The 22,898-nt window shown below is 35.0% G+C and overlaps 1 protein-coding gene across 1 annotated transcript in view; it reads right to left on the bottom strand.

The window, feature by feature from the left end:
- SLC6A3 (solute carrier family 6 member 3) overlaps positions 1-22,898 on the bottom strand; it is an 82,737-nt gene that overhangs the window by 53,534 nt on the left and 6,305 nt on the right. Inside the window, exons 2-3 of the mRNA XM_044657864.1 lie at positions 20,439-20,570; positions 12,157-12,388 (exon numbers count right to left, since the gene is read on the bottom strand). Of these exons, the coding sequence (XP_044513799.1) occupies positions 12,157-12,388; positions 20,439-20,570 (364 nt within the window). The remainder of the gene's footprint in view (positions 1-12,156; positions 12,389-20,438; positions 20,571-22,898) is intronic.

Genomic DNA, 22,898 nt, shown 5'->3' on the forward strand with positions numbered 1-22,898 from the left:
CCCTATTTGGTCCCAAGAAAAGATATGAGAAGGCATTCCCCCATGCCTTCTTTGCAGAGTTGGAAGACTGCATAGGAAGTAAAATGCTTCATACAAGGCTTGATTTTTTTCCTGTTTGTTAGTTTTGTTAAGTCCACCCCCCCCCCCACACACACACACTTTTATGTTTGTTATAAGGGAAAGTTCTCTGGGAAAGAAAAAGAGGTAAATTGGGAAATGTGAATTTCCTTGCTATAATTAGAAAGGTTTCTAGAAATATTTTTGTACATATAGATCTTTCTCCTCTATCTTTGATCTTTTCGAGATATATTCCTAGTAGTGGAATTGATGGGTCAAAAAGAAGTCACAATTCAGTGATTAGGAAGGTGTAGTTCCAAATTTCCTTCTAAAATAGTTGGGACAATTCTCAGTTCTCTTTCTACTCTATCATAGAACCTCAACATAACAAAAAGATACAGTAAAATCCCAATATATAAGTACATATGTTAATACATATAATACATATAACAAATTATATAATAATATCAAAAGCTAGTCATAAAGTGCTAGTCTAATTCTAGGCTCATAAAAGGGTCCCCACATAGATTTTATTTTACTGTGTAAGTAGCTCAGCGATACTGTGATTATGAAGATCATATCTCTAAAGCACTTAGATGGTTTGGGAAAATAAGTTTTAAGGGTATAGAGATATACCTCTATAAACACATAGACATATAGTACATAATTGTTATCATCATACATTAATGGAGCACTGCATACATTCTACTTCTCCTCTTTAGATATTTTCTTTTGAGAACCTTGATCAATATTAAGAATTTTCAAGCTTTTTCTCTTCTCCTCAGCAGTCACCTGCATATATACCCCCCATAATGATACAGGTGCCAAAAGCATATGTTGCCTTAGATAAAGGACAGTGTGAAATGGAGGCTCAGAGAGGGCTCTAACTGTTTACTACCTGGGTAACCTTGGACAACACATTTAATCTTCTAGGGCCTCAGTTTCCTTATCTATATAATTAAAGGGTTAGAGTAGATTATCTCTAATATTCCTCTTAGATCCATGTCTATGATATTAAATTCCGTGATCTTACCACGCAATTAGTAAATGCCAAGATTGGATCCCAAGACTCTCCTTATTCCATGATGAAAAATCTTTCTTTTATAACATTGACACAACAAACTATTATTTAGCAATTCATGAAGCAATAGTTAGAACACTGGGCTTGGAGTCAGGAAGATCTGAGTTCAAATTTGGCCTCAGACTCCTAGCTGTGTGACCCTGGGCAAATCATTTAACCTCCATTTGCCTCTGTTCCTCATCTGTAAAATGGAGACCCAATAGAAGAAAAAAAATGGCAAATACTTCAGTATCTTTGCCAAGAAAATCCTATGGACAAATCCATGGGGTCATGAAGAGTCACACATAGTTGAATAACTGAACAACTACAAATGCACTGGGGATATACAGACAAAAGTAAAACAGTGTCTGACCTCAAGAAGCTTAGATTTTATTGTGGAAAAGGGCAGTAGAAGCCTGGAGGAATCAGAAAAGGCTTTATGTAGAAAGTGGCACTTAAACCAATAGAAAGCAATTAGAGGTTTTATTATGCTGTCTCTTACTAAGACTGACACTGCTTCAGAAATAATTGTAAACACTTATCCAATTAAATTTCTCTTTTGATCTTCTGTTGTACTTCACAAATCTTTACTTAATTTATGTCAACTAAAGAGAAAATTTGCCTAAAAAATATCTGATGAGTTTTTATGACTTCTCCATTGAAAGGGTGTTCAATGACAATAGGATACAGTCTCCTCAATTCTATAATTGGTAAGTGTTGATAATCACCATATAGACATTTTTATGGGATAGATGAGCATCACAGTGACTTTTGTACAAACACATATATAAATGATGCAATTGGACTGCGTGGCAAATGTGTTCTTCCTGGATTGAGGGTTAGCTGGATGATTGGAAGGGATATTGTGAACTGGTACGTGTGTTTATTTTTTTTTAAGTTGATTAAACAGTACATTAAATATTGTAATCAATGTTTATACAAGAACACAATAGTGATTTTTCTTTTCTTTTCTTTTCCTTTTTTTTTTTTTGGGGGCTGTTAACAAACAGCATTGCCTCCTTGGTTTAATATTGTAAGATCTCCCCAGATCACAGAAATGACAAATAACTTTTTTTTTTTTAAATTTTAAACCCTTAACTTCTGTGTATTGACTTATAGGTGGAAGAGTGGTAAGGGTAGGCAATGGGGGTCAAGTGACTTGCCCAGGGTCACACAGCTGGGAAGTGTCTGAGGCCGGGTTTGAACCTAGGACCTCCTGTCTCTAGGCCTGGCTCTCAATCCACTGAGCTACCCAGCTGCCCCATGACAAATAACTTTTGAGAATTTTAAAAACCAGAGCAAATGAAAGCTATTTTTTAAAATTCTGAGGGTATAAATCCCTCCAGGGAGAGACATTGTCACCCCAAAGTTAGGAAATCCCTGCCATGTATATGTTTGTATCTATAACTTCCAATATGGTAATCACAGCTCTCTGTTCCTTGAATAGAACGGTAACATACACATTAGAAGGTCCAGGACTTAAAAGAAATCAAATCAGTCCATAGACTTTTAAGGATTCTAGTTGGCCTTAAATAACTTTGATAAACTATGACCCTCCAAATCTTTTGATTAGATTTTCATGTGAATTTGTAATTATGAGGGGGATTTTTGGGCAGAAATAAGCTACTGTTCTCTTAACATATACTATTTTCAGGAATTTGCTATATAAAAGGTCAAGGAAAATCACTTCAATAGCCCTAAATTAATGTTCATCAATAAATATTTACTATGTACTCACTATGTTCTCTCTAAGCTCTGGGGATATAAAAAAAGTTTAAAATATGGTTTCTGCTCTCAAAAAGCTCACATTCTAATGGGAGAGAAAACCTTCAAATAACTGCATTGATAAGATATTTATTATATAGTGTAAATGGAAAATAATATCAGAAGGAAAGTACCAACAGTTGAGGGAGGGAAAAACAGGGAACTGACTAGGAAAAGTGTCCTGCAAAAGGTTTGAGTTTAACCAAGTCTTGAAGAAAGTCAGAAGAACCAGAAGGTAAAGGTGAGGAGGGACAGCATCCCAGCCAATTACAAATGGAGGTAATCACGAGAGTGCCAGAGATCAGAGTAAGTATATGTTGAGGAGTAACATGTGTAACCAGATTGGGAAATTTTGGAAGCACCAGGGCTGGGAAGGGCTTTGAACTCCAGAGAGTGTCTTATATTTGGTTCTGAAAGTAATTGGGAGCCACTGAAGTTTACTGAGTAGGAGTATGTGGCATGATCAGACTTACACTTTAATTAAATCACCTTGGCAGCTAATGGACTTGATAAATGGGAATTTGGAAAAGATGGAAAGTAACTGAGAAGTAGAGGAACAGAGAACAGAAGGACTTGAGTGGGAAGAGACTTCAAGTCAAGAGACCAACAAGAATACTATTACAATAATCCAGGGCCAACATAGAGAAGGCCATGAAGACACCTTCATTCCCTCATATAAATAATTATTCCTTTTCCTTCCATTCTCTTTTTCCTTCTGCTCAAGTCCTATTCGAACAAACTGGAAACGAGAGGATAAAATTAGTCCTTTAAAGATAGAAAGGCTTGTATTATTTACTATTCTCTCTCCCCTAAGGGCCAGTATAGGCAAGATAGCATTTTATGCTGGTGCCCTGCCCTAATAAAAATCTATTTGTAAAACAATCAATAGAAAAAAGGAAGCAATAAAGCACAAAGAGAATACTTCATTCATATTCACTGATCTTCCATCCTTTCTTTTCCTATCATTTCATGCTACAAAAGATACTACCCTAAGTGAATCTTGGAGAAATTAATTCTCTTGGTTCACCTAGCAAATTGATTGGATTTTTCTCAGTCTTAGTCCCTACTCTCCCTTGACTTTTCTGCAGTATATGATATTACTGATCATGCCTTCTTGATAATCTGTCCCCCTTGGTTTAAGACATGCTGCTCTCTTCTGATTCTCGCCTTCCTATCTAACAGCTTCTCGGTGTCCTCTACTGGTTCATTTTCCTTCTGAATTCCAGTGTAAGTGTCCCTCAAGGCTTTGTCTTTGAATCTGTTCTCTGCCTCTGTACTCCCTCCTTTGGTGGTCCCGAACTCAATATATTCCAAACTGAGCTCATCATTTCCCCCCTTCTTTCCCCACAAAGTCTTCCCCTTCTTCCAACTTGCCAATTTCTTTTAAAGCTTTTTTCAATTTTCAGGAGATATAAAAAATATGAGTTATTAATTCCATCACTATTCTCCTAGTCACTCAGGCTTTGTAGAAATGTGAGTTGTAATTTCTACCACCTGCTTAAGTCATCTTGAAACCTCAGTCACCTGTCTCTCTTCCCTCTTCTCTCTCACCTCACCAACTCTGACCCAGCACTTCAGTAGAAATGACAGCAACCTTAGAGAGAATTTTTTCTCCCCTTTCAATCTTCACTTCCCAAATATCACAGCTTTGTCTTTCATTGATCTCCACGTTCTCCTCCTGCCTCTGGACTTTTCCCATCATACCAAGCAGCCTTTTCTTAATGAGGAAGTTTTTTTTTTTTTTTTGTTCCTAAGGCCGTCTATTCATCCCTGGACTTCTGGCAATGGAAATATAGTCTGCCCCTGGAACCTTCATTTAAAGGAAAGTGCCCATGCCAGCCATCTTTTGATTCCTCTCTAGGCTCTACTAACTCTCCAGACTTTTTGTATCATGCCTTTATGTGGGAACCTTCTCTTCCAGATTCCCTTTTCAGCTTTCTTTTACATGTTATATTCTCATAAAAATGTAAGTTCCTTGAAGGCAGAGATTATCTTTCTTCTTGTATTTGTATAGAATCAGAGACCTAATTTTAATCAGTAATATCAACTGGTCATCTAGGCCATAAAGCAAATGGTAGAATTGGCAGATTTGAGTTTCATTTGTTTCTCTTTCATCTATCCATATCCTTGAGTGAAGAACTAATGGATCATAGCCAATAGGCAATAAAAAAGGAGCTGGATTATCTTCCAATTATGCAAGGTATGTGTTCATCATGTATCGCATAGCATGTATGTGACATCTATTCATGGCACACATAAAATCTATATACAAGTGGTATTTGAGAATTCATAATGTATGTAGATGCAATGCATCATGAGCAGTATTTTCCATGGATTAAATGTTTATAAGAGGAATCATCCTAGAATGGAAGGGAAGCTTTCTGAAGACATAAAGGTAAATAATTCCAGCAAGAATGAAAAATGAAAGTTTTCTAGACAGACTAATGAGTATACTCAGAGATTTTTTCAATCAATTCAAATTTTAAAAAGAAATATATAGAAGATAGAAACCAAGTCAGGTAACAAAAGGATAAATATGAGAAAATTACACAGTTTTGTCAAAATAGCATCAAGTACTAAAGCTCAGAATGATCTGAAGGGGAGTTAAGGATAACCAAAGGGTTTTTTGTTGTTGTTATTGTTGTTGCTAAGCTTTATTGGGAGAAAGAGGATCAAAGAAGTGATATGACCTTTCATTTGGGGTAGATGGGATAACTTCCAACAGAGAAAAGGAACAATTACTAAATTAATTTGTTTCTGCTTTCTCTGTCAAGGAGAATGACCTTAGTCCCAGAAATGACAGAACACAAATGTCTAACATGGAGCTGATATTCAAGATAAGAAAAGTGACAATGAGAGACTACTTTGATTATCAAGTTATGATGTAGTTATGTAACAGCTGAGTTCCAGCTTGGAAAAAACTGGAAAATGTAATTGCTGAGCCATTGTCAGTAATATTTGTAAGTCTGTGGAAAATGAAGGAGGTGCCATAAAACTAGAGAAGTGACTTGATTTTCAAAAAAGTGAGGAGACTAATCTGAAAATTGTAAACTACTGAGCATGACCTGGCTTCTAGGGAAGACTCTAGCCATGGATCATTAAAGGGATGGTTAGTGATCATTTAGAAAAGATAGATATGATTACAAAAAGAATCAAAAGACTTTAGAACTCTAATCCCTACAGTAACCAGTTGTGAATACAGATACTGGAGCAGGGGTTGGCAATGTATGGCTCTAGAGCCATATCTGGTTCTTTTGATGGCCAGATATGGCTCTTTCTGCAGGAGCCATAAAGTCAATTTATTTTCAGGCGCTGTTACAGGAGCGCGCACTGTGAGCACTGTACGGCTCTCATGAAATTACATTTTAAAAAATGTGGCATTTATGGCTCTCATGCCCAAAAAGGTTGCTGACTCCTGTACTGGAGTGTGCTTCCTACATTTTGGAGGTGTCCTATTATGACGATATGGGTTAAGAAAGAGCTCATTTGGATTTTCTAAACCATAATTTCACCATTAAGTGAAACCAGTTACTGAGGAGAGACAGAGTCTCCTCTGAGGTAAGAATTTGGGAAATGTGGACACTGATGCTACTGAGCCTGGGAGCCTCTTTTGTCTTTTGCTACAAGTGCTGGGCTTTTCTGTTGTCATTTTAACTTGAAGTAGTCTCACCATACTTGCCTCTACTGGTCAACAGCTGGGAATTCACTGTGTACTTAATAGAAGTAAAACTCACTTTTGACACCTGGCTCCCTAATGTGAAATCTAGAGTGAAAGTATTGTCATATGACTTTATGATTTTTATATAAAGTTGGCTTGATAAGTAAAAATAATTTTCTTAACAGTTTCTCCTTAGCTATTCAGCCTCAGCTCCAATATTGTGATATGTGTTACCTTTAGTCTCATATATAAGAACACTAACCACCTCACTGTTACAAAGAGATACCTTATCTTCATTCCTTCCTCTGTCCCTTTTACTTATCTTGTCAATTACTATAAAACAATGGAACAAATATTTAAGGGTTTTCAAAGCATTGGAGAATAGCACTTTCATCAGAATCTGTGTTGGAGCTAATTTGGTGAGATTGGAAGAAACTGTGAGATGTGGCAGGCTACCAATGCCCACAGAGATAAATGATTTCAAGGTATGTTATGACCTTTTAATATAGCTCACCATTTCCTGTTTGAATCACTCCCCAGGATTTATTAAAAGCATAAATCTGCTTGCTAGAAGTAATCTTTGTGAAATACAACTCTATATCTGTATATGTAATCCTCAAGAAGAAAGTAGCAAATTTTCACCTGGCAGGGGGATATTCTCCAGTGAAAAACAAAATTATTTAAGGCTTAAAATGTAAAATTCATTTAAAAAATATTTTCATTAAGTTCAAAACTCAAAAGAATTAAGTTTTAAAAGAAATTAGTTTAAAAGTTTACTGAATTAACAGCAAATTAGAAAAAAATAACAAAAAGTACATGTTGATTTTTACCATAGAAGCTATTTTATTAATTTTTAGAACTCTTTGATTTTCAATTCTGAATACATCTTAAGCTTACCTTGTTTTTAAAAGTCCTGAATCATGTTTTTTGTTGTTGTTGTTGTTGTTGTTGTTGTTGTTGTTGTTGTTCATGGATAGTTTCTATCTATTGTGTGATCCATATTGCTGACTCCAGACTCAAGCCCCAAGACTCAAGACCCTGAAAGCCAGGTGTCCTGCCTTTTTTATACCAGAAATCCAATGGTCTCTAACTGCTCCCTCTCTCAGAGTTCTGGGGGGCACTATGGAATTCTGTGTTGCAGCTTGCACCCATCTCTGCAGCTTGAACCCCTCTCAGCGATATGGATCTCACACTATCCATTTGAAAAGCAGAAACATTTCTGCATATGATGACTGATAAAATTGTCACAGTGGAAACATTTAAACAAAATGTGCAATAACATAACAGGAATCAAGCAGAGACAAAAAACATTTTTTAGCTTGGTGGGGATTTTAGATATTCTGTAACCAGGGTTGCTTCCTGGTCAAAAAACACCCTTTTTCATTTAGAGAACAAATCAAGATCAGTGGGAATCTTGAACTCTATACTATAGCATTCAGTTTATATTAGGTATACTATCAGAGGGAAAGGTCATCTTTTTCCCAGTATCAAAGAAACAGAAGATTTCTAATTGATGCAATATCATGAGATTCTTCACAGATTAACCAAGTTCTGCATTGCAAAAATATCCTGAATTCCTCGAACTATTATGGATGGAAATTTTGATCAAATTCAAGCATTTACAAATTTGTTAAGAAATATAGTTTGAAAACTCCTAGTGCCAAATGGTGATTTAAAAAACAACAACTATGTTAATGAATATTTTAGGTATCTAGCAATTGGATAAATTTTTTAAAATGTATTGTGAACACGAACAACAAGATGGGAATGGTTTTTCCATTCCCTACTAACTCTCAAACCCTCTTATAAAGGGAATTACATGCCAAATGTAGAACAATTACAGTTGAATCCACAAGTCAAAAAATAAAGAGAACCCAGACAAGATAAAATCCTTATGAATGAACATAGAGAATGCTGATCTTTTACAAAACGCTCATTCAGCACCCTCTCACTCTAACCTCTGTGCTCCAGGCAGGAACAAACTATCACTAATAGACCAGTATGGCCTACATTTGGATGGTCACCCAATGTGGGAGGAGAGTGATTTAGTTTTGTAATTCAGTCCCAGGAATATATGCATGAGCAAATAAAGAGAAGTCAGGAAAGAAGTGATTGAGAAAAATGAGAAAAAGGAAGCTGGAATATTTAAAGATTATGAGGAAGAAAACAGTAAAAACCTTGAGCACAAGCAGATAAATAACAGAATGTATCCTAAAACTAGGATGAGTACTAAACTCTCAGACTAACAAATTTTCAATAAATATTTCAGTGTAAAGGAAAGTGAATCAATGCCTGATAAATGCTGTGGAATCTTAAGAGAACATGAAACAACATAAACAATTCCAAATGACTCAAAAGGAAAATGAAACCTACTTGTGTAATGAAATTAGTAATAAATGTGACAAAATTTTTATATATATACATCCCCACATACATGCATATGTGTATATGTATATGTAACATATATAAATTTATAGATAGATATATGTAGAAAGAGAGGAGAGAAAGGAGTAATAAAAAATTAGGAAACTGTAAAAATTGAGTTCATGGTGGAAAGCTTCATCAAAGAGAGAAAAGAACAATGAATATAATTGCAATACAAAAATACTGATGGAGAGGAAAATGTGACAAAAAGAAAGCAAAGGGCAATATTAAAAGAATACATGATCTCTATATAAGTTGAAGCCATTGCTTTCAAAGATAGGATGTGGAGAGACCAATTAAGTCAGTGATGGGCAAACTATGGCCAAATGTGGCTCCCTGAAATGTTCTATCTGCCCTGTGACATTATTCCTAATCTGATGACTACAATGAGTAGGATACAATACAATGAAACTTCAAAAGAGTTGCCTTAGAAACAGACTGACTGATGAACATTTCCTTTCCTTTGGCCCCCTCTTTAAAAAGTTTGCCCATCACTGAATTAAGTGATTCAAATTTGATCAGTAGAATATGATAAATCAAAATCCCTAAACACCATAATGAAGGAAAGATACAAGAAAACTGCACAGAACTTGTGAATAAAAAAAAGTATTAAAAGAATCCATAGATCACCTCCAAAGAAAAGCTTTATGCTTCAAACTCCATGACAATAGTGGTTAAATTTAATAATTCCAGATGAACAACAACTAATTGTTTCCAGAGGAATAAGTTCCAAAGATAATAATGGAAATGTCTCCAATCAATATGAGTAAAGCAAAAATGTCTCTTTGCCATGCAATTATTTGACATCATTCTAAAAATACTAACAATAGCAATAAGAAAAGAGTAAGAAATTAAAGGCATAATGGTGGACAAAAAATTCCTTTTTGATAACATGAGTTACTTATAGAACCTTAGGTAATTGGTAAAGAAACTAATTGAGAAGATAACATTTTAAATTTAGAGCTGGAAGAGCTTTTGAGGCTATCAAATTCAACTTCTTCATTTTTATTGATGCAGAAACTGAACCTGAGGAAATTAAATGACTTACCTCAGGTCATACAGCTACTACATGTTTAAAGCAGTATTTGAACTCAACTTCCTGCTGGGAAGCTCAGTGATCTTTCCAATAATGCATCTAGCTCCCTTTCAAAAATAATAGCTAACATAGTTATTAAATTGGAATAAAATTAAGTTTGCTGTCCCCAAAATGAACCCACAACAAGGAATAGTACTTCTAGATAGGAAGAACACAATCAAGGAAATGGTAATAGACATGAACATATAGGGGTGTGCTGAAGTCAGCTCTAATTGACTAATCATTAAATTTTTAGTGTGAACTTTTATACCTCAGAAATTGGCAATAATTACATATCAGGTTTAGTTTCTTGTTTTGTTGATTGTCTAGATGTAAGAAAGTGTCAATGAAGATTAAATTTCAGAGTGTTGTGTATACTTTTTTTTTTAAGTTCAACTATAACATTTATCAGCATGACCCTGGATTACTCTATAAATGTTGCTTGAGCTCAGCAGGAGTGCACTAGAAGGCACAGGAAATGAAGTTATCATCACCTAGGGACTGTAAGCTAATAATAATAATAATAACAATAACAATAACAACAATAATAAGCATTTATATAGTGCTTTGAAGTTTACAAAGTGTTTTACACTCATCTCATTTGAGCCTCACTGCACTTCTGTGGAAATCCCATTAAAAATAACTACAAAATGATTTTTAAAATGGTGGAGGGGAGTGTTTTAGAAATAAAATTACAAAATGTTCATTAAAAAATAAAGAATAACTTAATTAGATAGAATAGACAGAGTATTCAGTGTTTGTGGCTGAGTTGAGATGATTTAATAAACTGCCATTACTAACAAAGTTAATTTGCAGATGCAAGGGTATATTAACTAACCTAGCAGAAGGATACTTTAGAGAGCTAGACAAAATAAAAACAAAATTCATTTGAAAGCGTGAAAAATATAGATGATCAAGTTAAATATTTTTAAAAGGTTGGAATGAAGGTAGAACAGCACTTTCAGATCTCAAACTATACTATACAGTAGTAATCAGCAAAACCATCAGTACTGTTTTAAAAAAAATACACAAGTGGGTCAATGGAACAGAGTAGCAAACAAAGAATCAGAAATAATTGAACTCAGCAACCCAGTGTTTTATAAATACCCAAACAAATTATCTAGGAAAAGAGCAATTAACTTTCCAAGAACTTCTGTGGAAACTAGAAAACAACAGTCTGCAGAAAATGAGGTTGAGAACAACATCTTCCACCACATTTCACAATAAATGCAAAATCATAGACTTAAATATTACTATCATATCATCAAAATTTATTAGAGGAATAAATTATATTTCTTTCATAGATATAGATATGTGTGTATGTATGCATGTGGGTGGGTGGCTGAGATGGGGTAACAGTACCAAAAAGGGATAGAAGCAATTATGAAAGATAGATCACTGTGATTATATGAAAATGAAAAGATTTTGCATGAACAAAATGAATTTAATGTGTACAAGAAGGGAATAGGTCAATTGGGAAAAATATTTGTATCAAATATTTCCATAAAAATAAGCTGTCGAAGATATAAGAGACAAGTAGTAGAAATATCTGACCCCAAACTATTCCCTAATAGATATGGATGAGAGAAATGGGCAAAGAACTCATAAAAGAATGATACACTAATAGTAATCATATGAAAGGATGTTATAAATCACTAATAACAATAAAAATGCAAACCTTACTAATCCTGATGTTTTACTTCACACCCAGAAAAAAAAAAGTCAAAATGCCATATTTACACTGAGTTAAAATAGTTGTTGGCTATTTTTTTTTAAAGAAAAAAAAAAAAAACAGGAAAACTGTGTGGTCAGGAAGAGACCACATGTAAATGACAAGTTAATCAGCGATTATCATGGTCATGGTAAAAGAAGGGGTATTACCAATTTGGAGAATGTGGGGAAAGGCTGTGATTCCAGAGGAATGGTCTTTGGAGGAGAAATCTTCCTTAAATGGATAGCAATGGATATTTATGGGCCAACCAGCAGCAGTTTAAGGAATCAAGATGAGGTTATAGGTGAGAATTATTTTGAAGACTGTTTTTATCATACCTTCCTGTTTCCACAAGAGAAAAATGAAGTGTTTCTTTTGCTCCCACAACCAGCCATGATATTACTTACTCAAAATATTCTGCAGCAGGAGTGGTTTTATAGGTATCATTGATGTCAAAGCTGTCACTGGAGTTGGAAAAACGAGTATCTGAGCAGTTCAGGCTATTCCAGGTATTATTACAGTGTATCCAGGGAAGATCCATAGTGAAGGATGAGAAAAAGTAATGGAGAGCCCAGGCAATGATGACATTATAGAAGAATCCAACATAAAGGGATATAAGGATAACAGTAAAACCCACACCTAAAATGAAGGGGAAAAAAGTAAAAGAAACAGTCAGTGCTTTGAGTCTACTAGCAACTCACTTATTCTACCAAATACCATCATTACTCCAAGAAATAGAATTCCATAAATATTCTTCTTTCTTATAGAAAAAAGGAAAAGCTTCCATTTTATTATATTTTCATTGAGAAATCTATATCATAAGAAATCTAAATGACTAGTTAATATATGAAATATTTCAGAAGTACTCTACTTTGATAAAAAGGATTAATACATTACTATTTTGATTTAAATACATTGTTCAAAATAAACTTATTTAAAATTCTCCATGTCCATTCAATCTCCCTTTTATTTTTATGTGAGTGATCTCTAAATTCAAAAAATCTCTAGACTCTAGAATCCCAGACTTAATTCTGATTTTTGAAGCAGTCAGTGCACATAAAACCTAAAATTTTCTTAAATGTTTTATCGTATCCTTTCTAAAATTCATCTTTCATGTTAATTAGAATTATACCATATTATTTAGTGTCATAGAACCATAGATTTTAGAATTGGAAGCTACTTTAGAAAATTTCTAATTAAATTCCCATGTTTAATAATAAGAAACTGAGATTCATTGATTTGAATTAATTTTGCTTTAGGAATGTGGACATTGGCTTAAGTGTTTGTTTTTTTTACCCAAAGTCTAGTCATATTGATTGATTGTTGCTGTTGTTCATCTTTCCTTTTTGAAGAGAATCAATGACATCAAAAGGTGATGTCTAGACTTGTCCTTGAGTTAGATTTATGTAAGGAAGAGTTACACAAAGTCATCAGCCTCATTCTCTTCCAGAGTCATCAAAATCTAGTGGCAATACAAAAGGCAGGATGATTGGCAACCAACTGAGAGGCAGTGCATGACGTTGGCATTCCTAATGTCTGATCAAGTTTGAAGTGCTCCAGAGTGCCAGCTTTCACTGCCTTTGTTTTCTTTGGAACAAATTTTGTTCTCTTTTGCCCATTCCACCAGGGGAAGTCTTCATCTCCCTAACTCACCAAAGGGTCTGAAGCCTCTTGGTTACCTTCATCCTGGTTAGTCTCATCTGTCAAAACAGCTTCTTGGAGTCACAGGTGAGATTTGGGGAAAAGGCAGACATCAAAGGTGGATGAGCAGCTCTGAAAAGGTCTTAGCAATCCCTCACACCAGAGGTGCTAGTCCTCCCTGAATACTCCACACACCCCTGGTGATCAATATCTGTTTGTGAAATAGCCTATATAATTCTTTGGAAATGGCTATTTCCAAACCGCTCTCCAAAAGGTATCTAGAAAATGAACCAGACCAAATTCTGGTGGAAAAATTGAAAGCAAAGTCACGGCCAGTAATTTTCCCAGCCATTCTGGCACAGGAATACAGACAGGTATGTGGACACTGGGGATAAGGTCTGGTACAAAGGACATAATGGGTCTAGGACTCTAGTACATAGGAAGAGACTTTGCACCAGTGCAAAAGAAGGTCCCTAGACCTATACTGAGGCTTCTACACAGGGACTGGTGCCAAATGGACTTTGTCACCCATTACCCACCACCCAGTTCAGGATCACAGACATAGGTAAGACTAGGGAAGGCACCTCATCCCCCTTTCCCCTCCAACCCCAGATCAGGTCTTATACTGTACCAAAGGAGAAGCAGGTTCAGCAGAAAGCAGTAGCAATGTGTTTCTGGTGCCTGGAGAGGAATAATTAGGGAAGGAATCCCAGTCCAAAGGGAAGTCTGTATTTCTGTTACTGAATCAGCAGAGCTTCCCAGTCCACTGATGGTAGCTGAATCCAGTCAGTCTATTGTCACTTACACCGATCCCAGGTCAGAAACTTGGGGAGCTCAGACAAGGATGAGGGGAAGCAATCACACTTCGTCCTGAATCAAACCACTTTGGGAACACTGAAAACTTGCAGATTCCCAGTCTGAGCTGTCCCCGAGATTCTGGAATAATGCAACAATCAATAACACCAAGAAAAAAGCCAATATTTCCCCATCAGAAGTAAAGTCTGCCTTTCATGTTAAATTCCAAATAAGAAAGTAGGTTGGAAGAATGAGCAAACAAAAAAATAATCTAACCATGACAGGAAGCTCAAGATACAAACTCAGATTACGAGAATGCCTCTAAAACAAGAAAAATGCAGTGTGGACACAAATTAAATTAAAATTTCTGGGACAAATGAAGATAGAATTTTAAATGGGATTTTAAAATGTTTTTCTCAAATACATAAGAGTATTAGAGAAAAAAGAATTGGGAAAAATATTAGAGCTACATAAGGAAGAATTGAAAAGAGAAACAACAGTTTGGCACAAGGAGTACAGAATCTTGCCCAACCAACAAACTCCCTGACATTTCATATGGACCAAATATAAGTTAGTGACTTTGTGAGACAATGAGAAATATTAAAGTCAAAAGATTGAAAAAAGAATAAAATGTGAGGTATCTAATAGCTCAAAATGAACAAGTTTAAAACTTACTTGGAAACCAGATCTAGGAGGAAAAAATTAAAAATCCTTACACTACCTGAATGCCATGACCAAAACAAGGGTCAAGGCCAAAACTTGATATTTCAGGAAACTTAAAAAGAAAGTTCCCAGATCTCAAAACTAGAGGGCAAAGTAGAAATAAAAAAGAATTTACCGATCACTTTCTAAAAGAAACTTCCAAATTAAAACTTTTAGAAACATTTTAGTCAAAATTGAAAGCTCCCAGGTGAAGGAAAAAATAATGCAAGTAGTCAGAAAGCAAAAATTCAAATACCTAGGAGCAAGTCATGCTCGTAAAGGATTTAACAGCCACCACTATCAAGGAGGAGAGAAATTAGAAAATGATGTTCCAGAAGGTAAAGGATATGATATAGTCTTATAGTCGAGAACAATTTTTCCAGCAAAATTGAATAAATCCTCAGGGGGACAAAAGCCAACCTTTGATGAAATAGAAGGCTTCTAAGCACTGCTAATGAAAAGACCAAAGCTTTGTAAAAACTTTAAAGTTCAAAGACAAGAATTAAGAGAAATATTAAAAGGTAAATACAAATGAATAATGATAAAGGACTAAACGAGGATAAATTGCTTTTATTCTAATATGAAGAGAGTATGTCCTCTCTGAACCCAGTATTATCAGGGTTAATAGAGGGAGTTTATTATCTCAAATAATTAAGGTGAGCAAATCGACATCTTTGCAAGTAAGGAGGAAGGGCTGAGGGGACAGTTGACATTAAACTTCACTCTCATCTGAACTAGTCGAAGGAGGGAATAATACATATAGTTGGTTACAAAAATACAACATTTAATAGCATAATTGGAGACAAAAGGGAAATTAGTGGGAGAGTAGTTCAAGAGAGGGATTAGTTTTAGGCAAAACAAAATCTAAAGATGTGCAGAAATATTTATAACCCTTTGAGAAGGCCAAGAATGAGATTCTGAGCCCATAAATTGGGGAATGGCTGAATAAGTTTTGACATATAAATGCTATGGAATGTTATTATAAAAAACAATGAAGGAAATAGCTTCAGAGAAACCTAGGAGCATTTATTTGGAGGAAGGGAAAAAAAGCAAGTAAGTGCTTATTAATCAACTACTATTTTTATTATCTCAGTTGATTCTTACAGCAACTCCATGAAAGCAGATGCTATTATGATCCCCATTTTATTGCAGAGGAAATTGAGGCAGGCAAAGGTTAAGTGACTAGCTCAGGGTCACACAGCTAATAAGTGTCTAAATTTACATTTGAAGAAAGATCTTCTTGACTCCAGGCTTAAAGTTCTACCACTTCACCAGGTACTTACTTTATTTGAATTGTTGCAGAATAAAATAAACAAGAACCAGGAGAACAATTTATACATTGACAGCAATATGGCAAAGAGAAACAACTATAAAAGGACTGGGAATTCTGAACAGTGTGATCACCAACCAGGATTCCAGAGTACTCATAATGAAATATGCTACCTATGATCTGATAGAGAGACAGAGAACTCGGAATATAGAATGAGACTTTTTTTTTTTAATAAGGCAAATGTGGAAATTTGATTTGCTTGACTAATATTTAATATATGTATAGGGGATTTTATTTTTGTTTTGCTCTCAGTTAGGGGTAGGATTGGAAATGAGAGAAGGAAGGCAAATTTTTACTAATTAAAAAAATAAAATAAGGATTTTTTAAAAGAAAAATTGGTCAAGAGAATTTATCTCATCTGATCCTGGTATTTCTACTGGCTTTTGTGGTATGGTGGCTCATACTTTTAGGCTATGTGATAAAAAGAACTTTAACTCCTTCTTACCAACGAGAGGCTTGCTAGGAATCATAGCAGATAAAATCAGAGAGAAGCAGAAGGCTTTGAAGAGGTTAGATAGCTAACGACCAGCAGATAGTAGCAGAGAGCAGTCCATTGACCATAAGTCAAGAGTGATGCCCTGCTCAGAGAGAAGATGTGGTGCTCAATAGGAAACAGAGGAGAATAGCATAATGCTATCATTAGGGATACTAGGGAGTTTTAAGCATTTAAAAGTGAGAGGTGGTCCAGCCAGACATACATATTGGCCATATGTCCCCTGTTGATGACAAAAATCTAGAAAGGATAACTTTCATGTTAGATGATAGTCAAGATCCAAAACAATTTTTACCAGTTATAACACTGGAGCAAATTCAATAAGGAATATAATATAATAGGGAAAATGTAAGTTAATAAAGTTTTACATAGGTTCAAAAATTAATTTTAGAAGTACGGGCATCCCTTACACATCTCAGGGGCTAGAGACATGATGTCCTGAGATCTGAAAAATATGCAAAAAAATTTTTGGCCCTCCCTTAGTACCAGATGAGAAGTATGAATTTTTTCTTTTTTTTTTTTTAATGGGGTGTTTAGAGTGCCTTATTGTAAAATTTGGGCTATTTGGTCATAAGCTAAATGTAGGTCAATGTTAGGCAAAAATACTGTATGAGAAAAATATAAAATATAAAATAAAAGTGAAAATATTTTACTTATTTTAACTTTTAAAAAAGAAGTTGCATATATTTATGGTTTTTATAGTATGGTCAGAATAAGAAATTAAATGGGAGTTTTTTAACAGTTTTGTGAAAATTGCAGATGATTGAGCATAGATGACAGAAAAAGTTTAGAAACTCAGAAATGCATAAAACACATGTATAGTATTGTATAATATCAACACATTTTGTCTTTTAATACCATTAATATGTACAATTCCTTTTTTAAAATTAAAGTAAGCAAAAAGTTAAAGTTTGTAAAAAGAACAAGAAAGTCAGTAGATGATACACACAAAGGCTAGAAATGTAGAGCTCTCTTAACATCTGCCTACATGTGACTAAATTAACCAAAATTCTACAATAAGGTATTGTAAACACCATAAAAAATTAAAATTCCAATTTCTATGGCACAAAGGGAGGGCCAAAAACTTTTATGCTGCTTTTTTCAGATCATAGGAGGTGCCCTAACTCTTGAGATGTGAACCGGATCTCTGTACATAGATTCAGTTGATAAGTGTACAGAGAAAAGTGACGAGGATGGGCTTTAAAACCATGCCAGACTTCTTTTAGGAAGTGGAGATAATTAACTTGAAGAATAGAATCCTAGACAGAAGCAATTGACCCATGAGTTCACTGGACTCCTTCCATGTGCCTCTCTGCTTTTCTGATCATCACATGTAATTTTTAGAACTTCTCAGTAAATATCCATATTGCTCTTTGAACAATCCCCATCTTTGCTAAAGTGGGTGCCTTCTAAATGGCTATTACTTCAAGGGCAAAAAATGGGATAATCTCAGACAGTCATTATTCAGCAAATTGGGAGATCAAAGATAGAATGTTTATTCATTAATCCAGGTGAAAGTAGTGCTGGGATTGGTGGTGGTTGTTAGACTGATCTATTGACTGATCTTTGGAATAAATGATGTTTCCATCCCCAATAAAATCATAGTATCATAGGGTTTAGAACTAAAGAGAATTTTAGAGATCATTTAGTCTAAACCCTTCATTTTATAGAAAAGGAAATTGAAACCCAGAAATTAAGTGTAAATAACTTATTCAAGGCAAAATATAAGTGGCAAACCCAGGATCTTTGATTCTAAACCCTATGTTCTTTCCACTATGCCACTACTCTTGTGATCCTTGCATTGGTACTTTGGAAGTAGTGAGATTTTAAGAGTTTGGTGAAGTTTAAGGTAACTATCAGACAATTTTCTACTGTGGTCAACTAATGCTCTAGAGTACTGACCAAATATGAATTATTTCTGCTCCATGTTTTCCTTCTATATTGCTCTTTTCCTGGAGATAACCCTCTTGGTTCTCTCCCTAGTAGTCCTAATTCCCTTGTTTTACTTTTGGGAAGCAGAGTTTATTAAAAGATTCTGGGTACAGTCAGGCGATTTGGAAGCAAATGGTACTTTGCTTCCAAGTTCAACAAAAAAACCATAACAAATGCATTTATTTCTGACTTGATACACTGTCATATCTACCTGGTTGTTTTTTTTCACAATGTCCTTATAAACAAAACTGATATGGATTTTAAAACAGAAGGGAGGATCAGTGGAATAGACTTGGAATAATTGATGTCAGCAAGACAGTGTATGATAAACCCAAAGAGCCCAACTTTTGGGACATGAATCCACTATTTGACAAAAACTGCTGGGAAATTTGGAAAACAATATGGGAGAGATTAGGTCTAGATCAACATCTCACACCCTACACCAAGATAAATTCAGAATGGGTGAATGACTTGAATATAAAGAAGGAAACTATAAATAAGTTAAGTGAACACAGAATAGTATACTTGTCAGATCTCTGGGAAGGGAAAGATTTTAAAACCAAGCAAGAGTTAGAGAAAATTACAAAATGTAAATTAAATGGTTTTGATTATATTAAACTAAAAAGCTTTTGTACAAACAAAACAATTCAGCCAAAATCAGAAGGGAAACAACAAATTGGGAAAAAATCTTTATAACAAAAAAACTCTGACAGGGGTCTAATTACTCAAATGCATTTATTTTTGACTTGATGCGATGCACTGTCATATCTACCTGGTTGTTTTTTTAAACAATGTCCATATAAACAAAACTGATATGGATTTTAAAACTTAGTGGCTAGAGTCTCGGAGAAATGTTGACTTTTAAAAATAAGATCAAAATGATTGTGTATATATGGAAAATGAGGTTAAAATTCATGCTTTTGAACTAACTATAGAGATAAATGTTAGATACTTTTGTTAATTGTAAAATGACTTCTTATCCCTGTTCTTGACTTCAAAAGTATGCCTCTGTGGCCATATCATCCAGATACTTCCCTCAGCACATGGGACCTTCTTTGACCTGAACTATTCAACCACCCTTTTGACCTCCTGAACCTGAAATAATTCTTTGTAAGGCTTTCTCTCTTCTCCCACTGGTAAATTCTCCCTGAGGTCTTCGTTTTGGAGAAGCCCAAGCTAGCCTTCATTCCTTTCCTGGTCCTGTTTCTGACTGCTGGAATTTTAAATCATGCCTCCATATAGTACTTTCAATGTCTTCCCCATTCCCTCTTCTCAGTTCTCTTTTGGGTGCTATCTTCCTCCATTATATTTTAAGTTTTTTTGAAGAAAGGGACTATCTTTCTTTTTGCTTGTATTTGTATTACCAACACTTGAAATAGTACCTGCACCATAAGTACTGTGTAAGTAGGATTTGCTCCCCAGAATTGTCTTTCCCAGCTTCCAATGTTCCTTCTCAATTTATGTGCTAATGTAGGGAGGATAAAAGTTTTGTGTAACTCTGCCCTTGCTCTCTTTTCTCCTGATCTGGCTGGGAAAGCTGGCTTTACTCAGGCTTTTACTTTTGTTCTTGTATTTTTTTTTACTTCAAGTGTTTATTAATAAACCTTATAAAATATAATACTTAAGGTTATTGGATATTAATTTTAAATCTTACATTTTTTAATCAATTCCTTCCTTCCTTCCTTCCTTCCTTCCTTCCTTCCTTCCTTCCTTCCTTCCTTCCTTCCTTCCTTCCTTCCTTCCTTCCTTTTATATTGGATCATGAATCATCCCATTACCTGAACTGTAACTTTTACCTTTTAATATTGGACAGATTTTCCAGACTCCAGCAGCTCCTTCCCTATTGAACTGTCCTAATGCCAATTCCATGTAGAAGAGTGGCATCCCAGCAATCACCATAAAAAACAAGTATGGGACCAAGAAAGCACCTGTAAAGGAAAGATAACATATGTTCACTAAGGTGATTGATATGCTAAGCTCTCCATCACTGAAGCAATGAGCTCACTTTTCCTAGTACTTTCAATTTTACCAAATGCACTTTCCCCATAACAGTCCTGTAAAGTAGGTATTACAGGAGTTCTTCTCCTCATTTTACAACTGAGGAAATTGAAAATCAGAGAGGTTATGTGACTTGCTGACAGTCATATAGTTAGTGTGAGTGTCAAACAGCATCAAAAATCAATTCTAAGGTCATCATTCTTTCCCTTATACCATGCTGAATGAACATTAAGTGAAGTTGTTAAAGAAATTATTCGGGGATTTGGAGGTCTCAGCTATGTTTCCCTATCAGATATAGGCATAGAACTGAAGAGGAATTTGAATTAGTGAAAATTCTCATCAAGTTAGGTCACTGGACAGATATTCTAGGGCTGAGATTTTCTGAGACTTGTGGAAATCTATGCAATATTACTGGTATAGGGAGATGGAGGCTTGGGAAAAATCACATATTTCTTGAGCATAGAGACTGTGCTGTAGACCAGTGATATCAAACTCAAATAGAAACAGATTTCTGAGGGCCACATATTGACTTAGCGAACCACAAATTAACATTACTTACAAGGTATTGTTATTTTGTTAAATATTTCCTAATTATATTTTAATCTGGTTTGGGCAGCACTTGAGAGTTTTGTGGTTGTGGCCAAAAGGCTTTAAGTTTGACATCTCTTCTGTAGATGACAATCACCACATATGAAAATCCTCTAGATTTTCAACAATACATTGAACTTGATTGTGCCAATTACAGAATTTCATCACCAATATAGTTTTAGTCATTTTGACTTTATCGATATGTTTTGAGGTGTTACCCAGTCAATGCTTCTCAGAGCACTCTGTAAACACAAAATAAGAAAATGAGAAATGAGAATTGTAGAATTAGGACTTCAAATCTGATGTTTTGGTGTTTCCAAAAAGTTAGATATTGTGAATGATTGTGGGTAAAATAGACATTTTCATAGCCCCTGAAGGACTATAAAAATTTTATTTTCCATAGGAAATTTTCCATTGTGTAGCTATCTATACAACACATATTCTACTTAACTTGCTAAAAGTACATCCTATTAATGTTCTCAGGAGAGAAACATCTAACTTGACTTTGTGTTCCCCCTGTCTCTCATCTCTGAATTACCCACATTACCCACATCTGTCTTTTGTCTTCCCCCAGTTTAGAAGAAAAGTGACGCCATAGCAATACCAGATCTCTAACTGTACTATAAATCAGTAATCATCAAAATAGTCTGGTACTGGCTAAGAAATAGAATGGTGGATCAATGGAATAGATTATAAACACAGTATACAGGGGCAAATGATCTTAGTAGTCTTGTGTTTAATAAACCCAAAGATCCCAGCTTTTGGAATAAGGACTTACTATATGACAAAAACTTCTGGGAAAACTTGAAAACAGTATGCACAGAAACTAGGTATAGAATAATATCTCACACCCTTTATCAAGATAAGGTCAAAATGGGTGTTTGATTTAGAAAAGAGTGATACCATAAGTAAATTAGGGAAGAATAGAATAATTTACCTGGCAGATCAATGGAGAAGGGAAGAATTTATGACCAAACAAGAGGCAGATAGCATTATAAGAGGTAAGTTTTGATTATAATTAATTGAGGGGCTTTTGTGCAAATAGAACCAACGTAACTGGGATTGGACGTGAAATAACAAGCGGGGAAATTTTTTTTTTTGGCGAATTTCTCTAATAGAGGTCTAGTTTCTCAAATTTTTGGAGAATTGGATCAAATTTATAAGGATACAAATCATTCCCCAACTGGCAAATGGTTAAAAGATACGAACAGGCAGTTTTTGGATGAAGAAATCAAAGTTCTCCATAATCAGATTAAAAAAATTCTAAATCACTCTTGGTTGGATAAATGCAAATTGAGTCAACTCAGAGATACCCTGCCCCCATCAGGTTGGCCATTATGACAGTAAAGGAGAATGATGAATGTTGATGGGGATGTGTCAAAATTGGGACACTAGTGCATTGTTAGTGGAGATGACGAACAAAGAGAAAGGACCTACTTGTATAAAAATATAGCAGCTCTTTTTGTGATGGTAAAGAATTAGAAATTGAGGGTATGTCCATCAATTGAGGAATGGCTGAACAAATTGTGATATACTTTGGTGATGGAATACTATTGTGCTTTTGGAAATGATAAGCAGGATGGTTTCAGAAAAAGGTGGAAAGACCTACATAAACTAATGCAGAGCTAAATGAGCAGAACCATGAGAACTTTGAACATGATAGCAACAAT

Source organism: Gracilinanus agilis, chromosome 1, assembly GCF_016433145.1.
Source record: "Gracilinanus agilis isolate LMUSP501 chromosome 1, AgileGrace, whole genome shotgun sequence".
NCBI classification, from domain to species: domain Eukaryota; kingdom Metazoa; phylum Chordata; class Mammalia; order Didelphimorphia; family Didelphidae; genus Gracilinanus; species Gracilinanus agilis.